This window comes from Epinephelus moara, chromosome 11, assembly GCF_006386435.1.
Source record: "Epinephelus moara isolate mb chromosome 11, YSFRI_EMoa_1.0, whole genome shotgun sequence".
In the NCBI taxonomy this organism is placed as follows: domain Eukaryota; kingdom Metazoa; phylum Chordata; class Actinopteri; order Perciformes; family Serranidae; genus Epinephelus; species Epinephelus moara.
In genome coordinates this window covers 12,744,664-12,758,657 of record NC_065516.1, presented here as the reverse complement: position 1 = coordinate 12,758,657, position 13,994 = coordinate 12,744,664, and the positions used below count along the sequence as shown (strand labels likewise).

General features: G+C 39.0%; 1 protein-coding gene across 1 annotated transcript in view; it reads right to left on the bottom strand.

Moving 5' to 3' along the window:
• Window positions 1–11,796, bottom strand: part of myo3a (myosin IIIA) — a 97,207-nt gene extending 85,411 nt beyond the window's left edge. The window contains exons 1-3 of the mRNA XM_050056451.1: window positions 11,704–11,796; window positions 7,135–7,318; window positions 2,783–2,917 (exon numbers count right to left, since the gene is read on the bottom strand). Of these exons, the coding sequence (XP_049912408.1) occupies window positions 2,783–2,917; window positions 7,135–7,318; window positions 11,704–11,714 (330 nt within the window). The 5' untranslated portion in view covers window positions 11,715–11,796. The remainder of the gene's footprint in view (window positions 1–2,782; window positions 2,918–7,134; window positions 7,319–11,703) is intronic.
• Between the last annotated feature and the right edge of the window lie 2,198 nt (window positions 11,797–13,994).

Genomic DNA, 13,994 nt, shown 5'->3' with positions numbered 1-13,994 from the left:
TTTTTTTACCATGTTTGATGCATTCTTTTCATGCTTTTGGTATTCTGACAAATCAGTTTCTAGGATATAGAGATGTTGTTTTGTAAGGGTAGGTGGGCTGTGCTTGGGCTGGGGAACTGGATTTTTTTTTACAAGAACACTGCTCTATCTAAAAGTGCAGTAAAATTTAAAAGCAACAACAAAACTTCACCCATCGGTGCATATAAGAGCTACGTTACATCAACAGCTACAGAAAATAAATTTGCTGTTGTGTTACATTACATGGAAGGTTATCCACAGAAGATTACTGAAACAAATGATTTCATATTATACACAACAAAATTTCATGAATTTTCCAAAACTTTCAAGGGTTTTAATAACTCCATGACTTTGCAAAAACAAGGGTGCAAATTCAAATTAAATATTCAGGCACAGTTGTGCTTTGAGCTAAATGCTAACATCAGCATACCACCATGTTTATGTTTAGCAGCTAATGTTTGCCATGGTGGCTTTCTTATGTTGTGGCTCATTTTGGATACGTCTGTACTTGCATTTGCTATTTTAAGCTGCGTAAGTGGGTTCACACTGAGAAGTAGATGGCAACATGCAGTGTTAGTACCCAGATGGTGCTCATAATGGTCAAAAAGTTGAGTGTGGAATGTTGGTTACCTCTCACCCTCAATGGTCGCTATGTTGCCTACTTAGCGGAAGGGGCAGGACCGCAAACACATTTCAAACTTGTGAAATGGCTGCCGAGGAGAAGACCACCACAATTACCACCAAATCACTGTACAAATGTAAGTTATACATATGTCACTACCACTATAATGTTGTTGGTGAGAAGCCATCAGTTTGTTTATTGGGTTAAATCTTTAACAATTAAGTATCACAAATGCTAATGTTAGCTTGCTAGCTAGCTAAGAGCAGTAAATTTTATCATCAGGCATTGAATTTAATTTTATATTTTGTGGCGTAAGTTTTATGATCTCTGGGTGTAAGTTACAGTTGGTGTTTATGCATGTTTGATTGCAATTCCCCGAGCAGAAGAAGAAAAGCTGCCTAATCTTGTGGCTGTCATTTCCAGTAAGTGCGCAATGGCCCTGTTTGATTTGAGCCAACTCCAACCTATGAAAAACACGCACTACACAGGTAAGTATATAGTTTCCGCAGTGCAAGTGTACTAATGGAAGTATCCAATTTAGTTTAGCGTGTTAGCATGCTAACATTAGGCAGGTGCTGAACACAAAGACCACCTGAGGCTGATGGGACTGTAGTAGTAGTATGTAGTATGTAGTTACAGAGAAATTAAAATTTTGACCCGATGATGATGAGACAAATGACACGTTTCTCACAGAATTAGTTATGTGTGACATACTAATAACTTTTTTTTTCCATGGAAATGCGTGTGTCCTGTTGTATCATTGTGTGTTTTTGCGGGTCTATGAACGCAAAAGTAGAAAAACTAGTGTAGTGGCAGATGTTTTGATCATGTCAGGCCACCACAAATAAATGAATGTCTAAGAAACCTTCCTATAATAGCTGTCAAGACAATTACCTTTGAGCCAAAAATGTCAACCTCAAGGTGGAGCTGAAGGATAAGTCAGGACATCGCCGAAGTTATTGGGATTCATCCTCTAGGGACCACAATTATCTACACAACATTTCAGGGCAATAGCTGTGGAACAGTTGGACGCTGAGATATTTTTGTCAGGACTAAGTTGTAGACCAACCAACCTGAGAGCCACGACAACAGCATGACTAAAAACACAAAGTAACATTCTTTAAAGACTCTTATTCAAAGACCTTTAGGACCACAGCTGAGACACTCTACCAGCATCCTGTCTTATCAGTGCTCCTCATGTTTGCTTGTACTATTCGCCATCAAAGCAGGAACACAAATGACATGGTCAGAAAATCAAAAGGCAAAGAAAACCCACATCTGCCACCATGTCGGACCCCACAAACACTTTTCCTCCTGTGAGGTTGACCTCCATTACATGTTTGTCTGGAGGCTGACATTTGAAAAGGGCTACAGCAGGCAATGAAATATGAAGGATGGAGAATGTGTAGCTGGGGGCAAGACTTTTTCAGATGTACAGAAAGCAGCAGCAAGGTCCCCTTGAACTTTCACAAATTCATAGCTACATCATCAGGTGCAACATACCAGACTCAAAGCCAAATGCAGTGATGCTTTGTGTAATACTGGGTTATTCTGTATTCAGTTGCCAGTTTAGCATGGTAACTTGCTAGAGCAGTTTGCATATAAAAATTCAAGTGCACCAACAACCTCAAAAATACATGCAATCCTTTGAACCATTTGAGAATTTTCTACCCAAAATCCAAACAACAGAAATCCGCTACAGGAGACATTTGGGCCTGTGCTCCAACCTGCTACGGTAGGTGTATGAACTAATACACTACAACAGCCCCTGCAAACAGAAATCCCTGCTCTGCTGCTCTCAGCAGGGTGCCCATGTCACGCGAGCTCACCTCAACCCCCAACACACCCATGTTGTTGGCCTGAGGCCAAATCCCCCAGGTGGCCTATAAGTAAACTCCTAGACTGCCCAGGGTGGCTTAAACTGTTACATAATCCCAGCAGATTTGGTCACCGCTGCATATACCTGGCGAGACATGCTGTGTGATGTACAGCCGGACCTTTAATCTGCACTTATACGCTCTTTGTCTGCACGGTTCAGCCAGGGTATACAGAAGAATGCTATTTAAGGTCTCAGTCAAATACAGTATATGGGTTGTAGCAAACGTATGTGGGCTTTTGTTTTATTATTATAAGTGTTCCTACCTCCAGTACTAGCCACAACTGGTCTCCACATTTCACGTCCTTCTTGTAGTACATCCCGTAGAATTTGACAACGTTGGCATGGTCAGAAAGAGCTTTGAGAATGTTGTACTCTGCTTCGATCTCCTCATCAATATCCTGAAAAACAAGGACATAGATCAGTTCAAATTACAAGGCACACACATTTTGACTTCAAAGCCATGTTTTGCTTATGTCCAATTATACCAAAAACTCATGGTAGGATAACACCATGATAAAAAGTCCACAATACGATATCTATCAAGATACTAAAAAACAGCATGACGTAAAACATGACAGAATCGAGACCATTTTATCAGGAAATTCAATAATTTTGTACATCCTTACAGTACTAATCATGTTTCCATTTTGTGATGTTTTATGCCAAAAGATATCAAAAAACGAGAGGCAAAATGGTATTGACAGTGATACCAGCTTTCTAAACTATGGAAACAGTTTCAGTTTCATTCTTGGCAAGAGTACGGTGGCAACGTTGTTTTCACTCTCATGCCTGTACTGTAAATACGATGCTGGAGCCAGGGAAGAGTTACCTTAGCTTAGATTAAATGGAGAACAGCTAACCCGAGTCAACAATCAATGCAAAAAGGGCAAAAATTTCAAGATTTTGTTGCCTTAGAACAGAGCCGAGCTAGCTGTTTTTTCCTGGTCACAGTCTTTATGCTAAGCTAAGGTAACTGTCCTGTGGATACAGCTTCATATTTAAAAGACAGTTACAACAGAGGTATTGAACTTCTTGTCTGACTGTAACCAAGAAAATGAATTAGCACTTCGGCACACTGTTGCTGCTCTTTAGGACAATTTATGTATTCTCTATCACTGACTCAGGAATTTAATGTGGGTGAAAAGGGCAATTCAGGACATCAAATATAGCAACTATGGGATATTCTTTAAGTGTTCATTGCAGCTATACTGTGTGATTAAGGCAAACAAGACAGGAGTATTTTATATAAAAATCTTGCAGTGCATATTTGATTTTAGACAAACACAAAACCATCACGGACATAAATTATTCAGCGTTTTATGTCTGTACCACATCCTGCAATGATAACTACAGGAACTGTTTCATTACAAAATGCAAATGTAATATGATAAAGAAGTATTAAACAATAAGATATCCAGGAGTTTACGTCTTTGTAAGGGTCAAGTAAACATAACATGACACAACAGACCCATCTGCAGTGGCGGGAGGTATGGCACTTTACGACAGTGATTCCCAACCCCCCTAAAACGAAGCAAAGTCTGCATGTCGCATCCCACCACAAGTTTGAAAGGGGACCTATTATGCTTTTTTTCTTATTTTCTGTCATATACTGTATATAATGTTACATTGTACATTGGATTTTCTTATAAAACATGGCCAAAGTTTCAAATAATAAGGTAAATGTATGTAAAAGTAATCCCTGCACAAAACCTCAGGCTTCAGACTGTTCTGAATACTTGTTTTTTCTACTTTCAAAACAATCTGACGTCAGATCATGACGGATTTCTTTTTATTGTCATCTGTTTCAGACATGTCATTGCAAGTATAACATAAGGTGGCCTACACTATTACATGTAATGTAGGAAAACAAGTTATCTTGTTTGGCAATGTTGTTAATTTCAGCCTGATTTCGAGATCATATCCCTGCTGTAACATGTTCGATTGTGAAGATCTTGGTTTAGAGGCTTTTATTGATTGATTTTCCAAGGTAGAAAATGTTGCAATTCTCTGTTACAGTCATCCCCCGGCTACAGTGATGGTGGGGAAGACCCGGAAACACTGACCAATCAGAGCAGACTAGACTCTTTTGGGAGGGGGGATTGAAGAGAGTTTCATACATGAGGTGAATACAGGAATATTCAGGTAGACAGTATTAGAAACAATGTCTTTTTGAAGTTTGAACCTGAAAATGAGCACTTGACGGTGCCTCTGTGCACCAGAAAAAATGTCAAGTATTCTTCTGAAATGCTTCATAAATATTCCAACCTGAAACCAAGCATACTGTAGCAAATGAAGGAACTTGTTAATATAGTTGTACTGTATGTAATAAGTCTATGCATGAAATAATCAACCCAGTGATTAAAACGATGGTAATGATGGTCCTCACAGGCTAGTGGTCTGTAGATAATCATTTCTCAATAATGAGAAAGAGTAACAAATTCACAAAAGACTAATGAGACTTTTAATAGCATGAAGGCTGGGTTTAATAGATGAAAACGGCTGCTCATTAGAGCTGCTAAATAAGCCATACAATTCACTTTACCATCTGAGAAGACAACAGGGGAGGTGACACCATAACATCAGCTACTGACCAGCTACTTTCTATAACTGTTCTGTAGTTTGAAACTTAGAAAAACCCTAGCAATAGGAAGTATAAAAGCTTCCATTCTTGTTCTTCTATCTGAAAATAGCAACCTTTTATTAGTGGTAGTACGTCTTGCCCAGTAATGTTCTTTAACTGGTCAATCTTGTGATGGTAAAAAATAGTGTCTGCTTTATAGGATAGATCAGACCCACCAAGCCAGAAGTAACATCATGTATCTCTGCTCTGTGTCAACATGTTCAGGCTAAAAGCCAAACTTGCCTCACACACTTCTGCACAGGTGCCAAATGTGTTTTGGCTGAATGCTAAAAACCCTGCACAAGCAAAGGAGCTCAATATTATTAGAGTACTGCCATGACACATCCAACCCATGATAAGCTATTAATCAGAGGCAATTTGCTGAGATAATGGTTGTAGATGGAGGAAGGTAAGGGCTGTGCCAATGAGTCACATGCCTTCCAGAACTTTATACACCTATTCCAACAATTCCTCAATGGGTACATTTACATGCACACTAATATTCCTCTATTACTCCCAATGACAATATTCTGAATTTCATGTTGGCCTTATAAACAGCACAATCCATTTAGAAATTCTGAATTAGGCCTTTTTCCAAATTCAGTATTTTCCAATTAAGACATGGGATATGCCGGTTTTAATCGGGTTTGAATAGCATTATTTGGGAATGTATGCAGTGCATTTGGAATATGATTCTCAGTTGGGTTTTTACCGCAGCTTGCAACACACAGCCTCTTGTCTGTTTACAGTCAGCTCCGTGTGTTGTCATGGATACGCTTCACTCAAACCAACAGTTTGCAAGGGTGGAGATGCATGCTCAATAGCAAAGCCCACATTTCTGGTCGTAAGGAGAAACACACTTACTTTTAAAAGTTATGGAACACTTGGATATCAACAGGTTTGTGGACATGCGCAAATATCACAACTACAAACTTTTCAAGAGGGAGGTTGAAGGAATGAAAGAGGGAGGCTGAGTACGTATGATCCAACAAGTCTGCAACCAGCAGGAAACTGTGAAAAAAAAGCTATTTTGATGCAAAGAAGCAAAATGACAAGCTGCTCCAGCTATGTTTGGGTACATTAATTTGAGTATGCACAGCTGCATGTAAACGGGAGTATTAGTGGAATCATGAGCCATGTAAACAGCTAAATAACAATACTGTCTTTTTCGGAATAAGGGCAAAAACCTGAATATTTAGTGCATGTAAATGTACTCAATGTAAAGAGGTTGCATCATTTCTGGAAGGACGGGCCTTTGATCAAGCCTTTTTCACTGTTTACCACTGGTCATTTCATGTCAGTCATTTTGATCTGATACTTAATTGAGTAAACATGGGCTCTGGGTATGATATGAAAGCTGAAAATGTAATGTAACACAAACTCTTGTGACATGATCAGCACATATTATTGTCATGTGTTGCTGTGGGGGTTGTGAACCACAGCCAAGTAATGAAAAATGAAAGGTTACAACATTAAGCTACACCTGAGAACACATGACTCATATGTTCTGGAAATGCCAGACCCATATCACTAAAAAAATGCTGCTTGTAAATTGTATAGTATATATCATATATATATAAAATATATGGAGACAAAATAGATTAAAATTTAAGGTATATAATATAACTGATAGGAAATATTATGACTGAACAACTGAAACCAAAACATAAAGTTAACAAATAGCAAGAGAAAAAATGGGTGCCAGATCTAATCTGTGTCGGTGTCTAAATCTCCAAAATACAGATGCTATAAATGTGACAGATATAGGTCCACAAGACAGTAACTTGTTGGTCTTGTGCCTCCACCAAAGGCGTAAACACACCACAAGCTTATAGCTGCTTTAACAAGCACTGACTGCAACACGTACATGACACGGAGTGAGGACATGATTCAAAATGGCATTGAAACATGTGAACTTTAGACCAATAGGAGTACTATAAAAGAAGTCATTTCAACTGAAACACATTTATGTTCTAGATAAGAAAGTTGACTTACATGGATGGGGTCCAGTATCTTTACAGCCGCTTTACTTCCATCAAGTTTGTTTAGCACCTTGTAGACTTTTCCGTAGGTCCCTTTCCCGATTGTCTCGATGATGTCCCAGGCGTCAGTGGGATCTGGAAAGTTGTCAAAGACAATCGATTTCCCTGATTGTGGAAACATCTTCAGGAGAGATCTCCTGAGAAAGAGAAGCACATGGGTCACTGTTAGAAAAGAGAAAGGTGGCAGCTAGTAGAAAACAAGCTGAACTGCTTATCAATCCATATGAGCTCAGCTGAAGAAGACTTTACTAACCACCAACCAATGCTTACCACACCTGAAACAGCAATATTTGTGTTTTTTTAAATCTTAAAAACACATGTGTTAACTATCTTTAAATTCTAAATACAATACTCAATGCAGAACACAGAAGTGTAACCACCATGAGTGGCTTGTCTAGTGTTCAAAGTGCTGTCATGCTGGTTTGTTTGGGAATTAAACTGCAGGCACACCAAGCGTTTAACTAAAGGATAATCCAGTGATAGCTGAATAGTTGGGGGTTAATTTTTGGGGTTTCCATGGAGCTGCATAATGCTGTAGTGTCCAACAATAAATAAATAATAAAAGAAGAAAATAGCTGTTATTGTGAGCAGGTGAAGCTCCATCAAACACACAGACATGCATGCAGTAAACATGCGTTCATCGTCCTTTGCTTTGCAGGCTTATACTTGCAGTAGCTGGATCTCAGTTAGTGGAGACAGACTTTTGAAGGAAATTTTAAAGGCTGGTTTGAGCTCTAAGTGTGATAAATCCCTGACAAAGAGTGTTGTGTTGTATTCTTGTGCAACAGAAAAGACAACCAACTCTCAGCACTGCCTTTGATTCACTGTTATCTCAGAAGACTGGGTATGCATTTATTTCAGGACTGATGTTACTTCCAATCATGTATCACACTGTAACTAAATGCTGGATGACATTATGCCTTTTTTGGAGCAGGGCTGACTCATGGTGACATCAAGCGGTTTTATTATTGGGGGATTTAAAAGCAATATAAACACTGATGCATCATGGCTTCCACTAATCTATAGCTCTTTTTAATTTTAGTTAACAACTTGTCATTTAAAGCACAAGAAGTTTTCATTTTTGACAGCTCTTAAAGCTATGTTGGAAAGTTGCAAATTTGGGAATGCAAATCACCTTTACATGATTTGTTTCCCCCAAAAAACTATCTGATAACTGACGACTGCAGGATTAAGAATTTTGCAAATCATAGCCTACCTCTGGAAGTATGATTCTTTGCTTGCTTCTAAACTCTTAAAGTGTTGTGTTTCCTACTTATAGAGCCAGTCAAAGTGTCACCATGTTTATTTTCTTTGTGCACTGATGTAATATTTACAACACTATGTCCAGAATCACAATGCAGTACTATCAACACAATGTTATTAAATGCAATCAGAGATTAAACAGGATTGTATCTTCGCATGGAAACGTGCAAAGGAAAGTTAGAGAGAGCCAACATCTTATCATGTAAAGGAAAGCACTGCTAAATCCTACACAAACACCTCTAAACACACTGTTCATAAACCCTTCAAGATAACAGTGCCCTCATAGTTTTGCAATCAAAATCAAATCCACCACAACTAAAGCCATAATAACAGCAGAATAAATTGAAACAAACTTACATTGTTCTCTAAATAAGACGTGAAAACATTTTTGGAAAAACAGTTAATCCATTTCTGTGCAAAAGGTTAGCATGGAAGCAGTGGTGGGCCAGCCTGGCCTGGCTGTGAGGGTAAACCACAGAGGAGGAGCTAACGTGAGCTAATCTCACTAGCAATTCCCTGCTCCAGGGCTGCCATTGGAAACCATCGCTAAGTGGTAGGAGATACGGTGGGATTAGCAGGAATTAGCCACTGCTGCAGCGTGAGCCTTTCCCCATATAGATGCCCATTCATACACAAAAGGAAAGCTGGTTAGAGGCCCTAAGCACACAGTTCTGCAGAGGGCCTCTCCTCCTTTTATTATCAGTGGTCACTTTATTTATGTTTGTTGAAACTGCCCCCAAGGATGCCATCTTAGTTATTTCATCTAAACTTTTTATAATCATTGTAATGATTTAAATCAGTTTAATTTAGCTACTGTGGATAAATCACTCCGAGCTAAAACTGGCACACAGACATCTTTCTGCAGCAATATTATCAGTCATTACCTATGCAGAGCAATTAGATGCCTGTACACGTGCATCCATGTGTAGGTAATCGCACTCATGTCAGCCAAATGTACAGTGTCTAAGTAAGCCACAGACATCTTCAATAATGCATCACTGCCTCTATATGTGACAACATGCTGTGACACACGAGACAGGAGGGCGAAACCTAAGGACTCACACTGGACACCTCCAACAGGAGCACAGGCTGCAGGGAAATGACCCCTGAGAGGAGACTGTGTGTTTCTGTGTTTGTGTGGGGTTATCTAACCTTGTCCACCCTGAAGCACCGGCTGATTGTCACTTTTAGTTAGTTGCTAAGGGATGTGGCGTTAACCTCAGTCTGGCGTAAGCGTGCAAATAATTGCACATGTATAACTGAGCATACATTCACTGTTTGAACAGATGCACTAGCCGTGGCTTTAGAAATAAAGAATATAGTTATTATGAATCTCAAAAAAATCACATTGTTTACATTTAAAGTCAAAGACAAAGTACATTAAAAAAGGCCTAAGTGGAAATGTGCTCTCTGATCTGAGTGATGTCTGAGCAGAGGTTTGGCCACTTGAAGCTCTTTGAGGAAACAGAAGATCCATTTGGCAAAAGGGGACACCGACGTGGACTAATCTGTAACGCTGATGAGTGGGTTAAAGTTTCAGCTTAACCTTGGCACAAGAAGACTGCTGGTCTACAAGCCAAGATAATCTGGCTCAAAGTGAAAAATACTTTCACTTGGAGCGCATGAGTTTTGCAAAAGAACACTGCGATGCAAATAGTCGCTTAACTGAAAAGAAGAGATAAAGGTCCTACATCAAGCAAAAAAATCCCATAATGATTTCTTGTTTTTATAAACAGTAATCAAATTTTGTCCACAGCTTTTATCATAAAATGGGAATCTGTCCAGGATTCAGGTTTATCAGATATACTAAATGTTCGATAAATCCTTGATATAAATAAACCACCCATACACCCATAGACAGGGGTGGTAATGCACCTTAAACGCCAGTTCCACCCACCATTAACTAAAAGAAGAAGAAGGAGAAGTAGCAGTAGCAGTAGTAGAAGAAGATAAGACCAGACACTAATGCAAACAGTAACATTATTACATTACAACAACATCCAACATGCTCATAAAGGTTCTTTTAGTATCATTGTTTTGACCACAGATAACAGCGCTGGGCTACTCTACAATTGAGTTCACTACAAAATGTTAGCTACAGTAACTGTACAGTCGACTCATCTAATGCTAATGGTAAGTTAGCAAGTTACAAGAGTGACTAACCAGCTTGTTCATTAGAATAACATGACATGACATGACAACAGGTAATGTAAATAAAACCTGAGTGCATTTCTAAATCACATCAGATAGATTTTCTAATGCAATAAATGACCACACATTACTTCATGACACCATCAAAGTATGTCTTTTGTTATTGTTTTGACTGAGAAACGGCAGAAATTACATACTGTGGTTTTAAATCTTGTACAGACAGTACTGACCACAGTTGAGATTTTTACTTTGTCTATTTATTCTGCTTACATTATCAGCTTAAACACTTACAAAATATTTATGACAGATGTATTTTTAGCGACATTATTATGATTATAATTGTTTTTAATCTATCTTAGATTTGCGAAATATTCTGCTGTTTGGCAAATGTTGTCGTGTTCTGACATTAAATAATAGTTTAAACCAATTAACTGTATTGTTTCTTCAAAGTTCACTCAGGAGCCAAAATCAACCTTTAAACTTGAAAGAAATACTCATCTGGTTTTTAGCATGATAATTATCAATGTAGACTGATTTGAACATTTTTATGTCAATATTATGTTTAGCCATATTGCCCTGCCCTGCAAAAGACAACAACAAATCTAAGTGTCTACCACTGCTCAGCAACTAATAGTAACACAACTTTGTCAAACAACAAGGTAAGTCGGGCCGCTCCTTACAGATTTAAATTTTGGCAAATAATAGCAATTATTAATAATCATATTTACTGACCTTCGAAGGATAATGGTGAGAGGAAACAAAGCGAACACAGGCACATGGATGGTACAGGTAAAGGGCATAGATTTAGACACATACAAACATGCACAGATACACACACAGGTAAACAAACAAACACACACACACACACACACACACACACACACACACACACACACACAGCTGCAAAGTGCTGAGCCACTCCCAAAGTTTGCAAATAAGGAATCCAAATGAAGCTGCCATGCTTGCACTCTGTTAAACTAGAGAAGCAAGTAAAAGATGCACACATCTTTTTGACAGCCAGAAGAGTATTTACAAATAAGTTTTTCTATTTTAGCATGAGAGGCATATTTGATTACACAAAAAAGCCAAAAGTCTTCATCATACTTACTCTGCCTGCATTTACATGCTTGAGTATATCAGCTGTGGATGATAACATTAGCAAGCAGGAGCAGGGTGAAGTTCCTGTGTGCCCCAACCTCCTCTGCTATGTATTATACATCAAGAATAAGGAACACAATATTGCAGAGCATACCAAAGTTAATAGGCTCAAGTAATTAGTTTAAGTAATTAGTTTTAGCATGAGGACGTCCAGTCGCCAGCAGCGAGTCTGATAGTGTCATAAATTAGCCCTGTAGAAGACAAGCTAACAACAGGCGAGCGCATGCACGGCAGCGAGGAGCGAGTCAGGTGCAACAGGCCATGACTGCACTGGAGTGCTCTCAGCATCGTTTAGCAGTGTCCCATTACACGAGCACTGCTGGGGAGAGAGCTGCTGTGGGGCTGAGCCAGATCTGGACTGAGAGTTCAGTTCAGGGTCTGATGGTATCTGAAGCTTGGCTCAAATAAATTCACTTTGTGAGATGAAGCATTTTTGCATCAATAAATCATAAGTCACTGCCACTCATTTTGAGATGTTTGTAAACAAGCATTGTACTTGCAATATTTGATCAGCGGCACACCCCAGGGCTGTGTTTCGAGTCCCCTGCTGTACTCCCTGTACACACGACTGTATAGCCACTTTAGACTTCAAAACCAGAACCAGCACACATTTCCTGACGACACAGTTGTTGGTATACTAACATGTTACGAGTATTACGAGCAGCACAGTACATGGTCTGTAATATGGATTTTTGTGTTTCCGTTTTACAAATGACCCTTTGCTAAGTCCCGCCCCCGGACGCAGACTGGTCAATCATAACGTAGCATTGCGCCCGCTCAGACAGGGTCTGACAACACACATAAACACATAACACAGCTGTGCTCCATTGACTCTAATGCAATTGTTTCAGATTTCCTTCATTTTCAGGCTGGTTTTGTGGATTTGGAGTTAAATGTTGTGCCTGGGGCGCATTGTGTATTAATGATACTCGTTACCTGGAGAGGTTGGAAAAAGATATACGTTTCTTCCCTGTTCCAAAACCAAAATCAAACCTATATATGGCCTACTGAATATATACACATGCTGCTTTTGCTTTTTAATGATTATAACCGTGAAAAAAAGACCGACCCTCCTGTACAGAAACCAGTGAAGGGAAGCAGGGAAACTTTGCTGATATTCAAATAGCTGTGTGTCGACGCATTGTGTGCAGATAAGCGTTGTTTGACTTCCCCTGGAGATCCCTGCCCATCCAGCAGCAGAGGTCCAGGTGAAGCCAAACACCATTCATCTGAACACACTGTGATGCCACACAGCTGGTTCAATATTCCATTCACTGTCTTCTGTGGCGATCAGCAGTGATGTGGTGGTTCACATTTACACTGTGATCTGTAGCCTATAGCCTAGTTCGGCTTTAGCTTCTAACTACATGTATCATTGTCTTTTTAACCTGTTTTTGCTGCCGAGTCAGTTTGACATCCTGGATATATCTTTCAAACACAGACTGTAGACCCCTCTGTCTGCTTCTCTCTGGAATTACTGTTTCATTTTTCCAAAAATATGATATTTCTTCAGAGAGTGCAGTTAGTTACAGTGTGGGCTCCATGCTTACTCTGACAGCTTGTCGGACAAAGGGGCAGGGCTTTGCGAAAGGTCAATTACCATGAGGTGACATCTCAACTGTTTCTATTGTTTTTTTCTTAGTGTGGACAGTAATGGGTTTAAATAGTTACATTACTTATTACACCTTTATCAGGGTAACTAGTAATGTGTAACCTATTACATTTCAAAAGTAACCTTCCCATCATGGCTTATATGATTATATGTCACAAATTGACTGATTAATATTTTCTTCCCTACTTACAAAAACAAAGTAAACAAAAAAGGGTAAGACACTAGATACCATTTTAACTGGACACTTAAACTGATACTTGTTTAGACCATGCATAAACACTATTTCCACATCCGTTAAGCATGCTAACACAAAAACTGTTGACAAGCTACTGCCTCACCGCTATTTACACACCTATTTATCTAAAGTACAGCTTTCAACATTAGCAAGCGAAAAGCTCTCTAAACCACTAACATTATTTCCATTCCTATTTAGCATGCTAACAGATTAACTATTAGCAAGCTAAATGCTAAACCACTAACATTATTTCCATTCCTTTTTAGCATGCTAACACACAAACTATTAGCAAGCTAAATGCTAAAAGACTAACATTATTTCCATTCCTTTTTAGCATGCTAACACAAAAACTATTAGCAAACTAAATGCTAAACCACTAACATTATTTCCATTC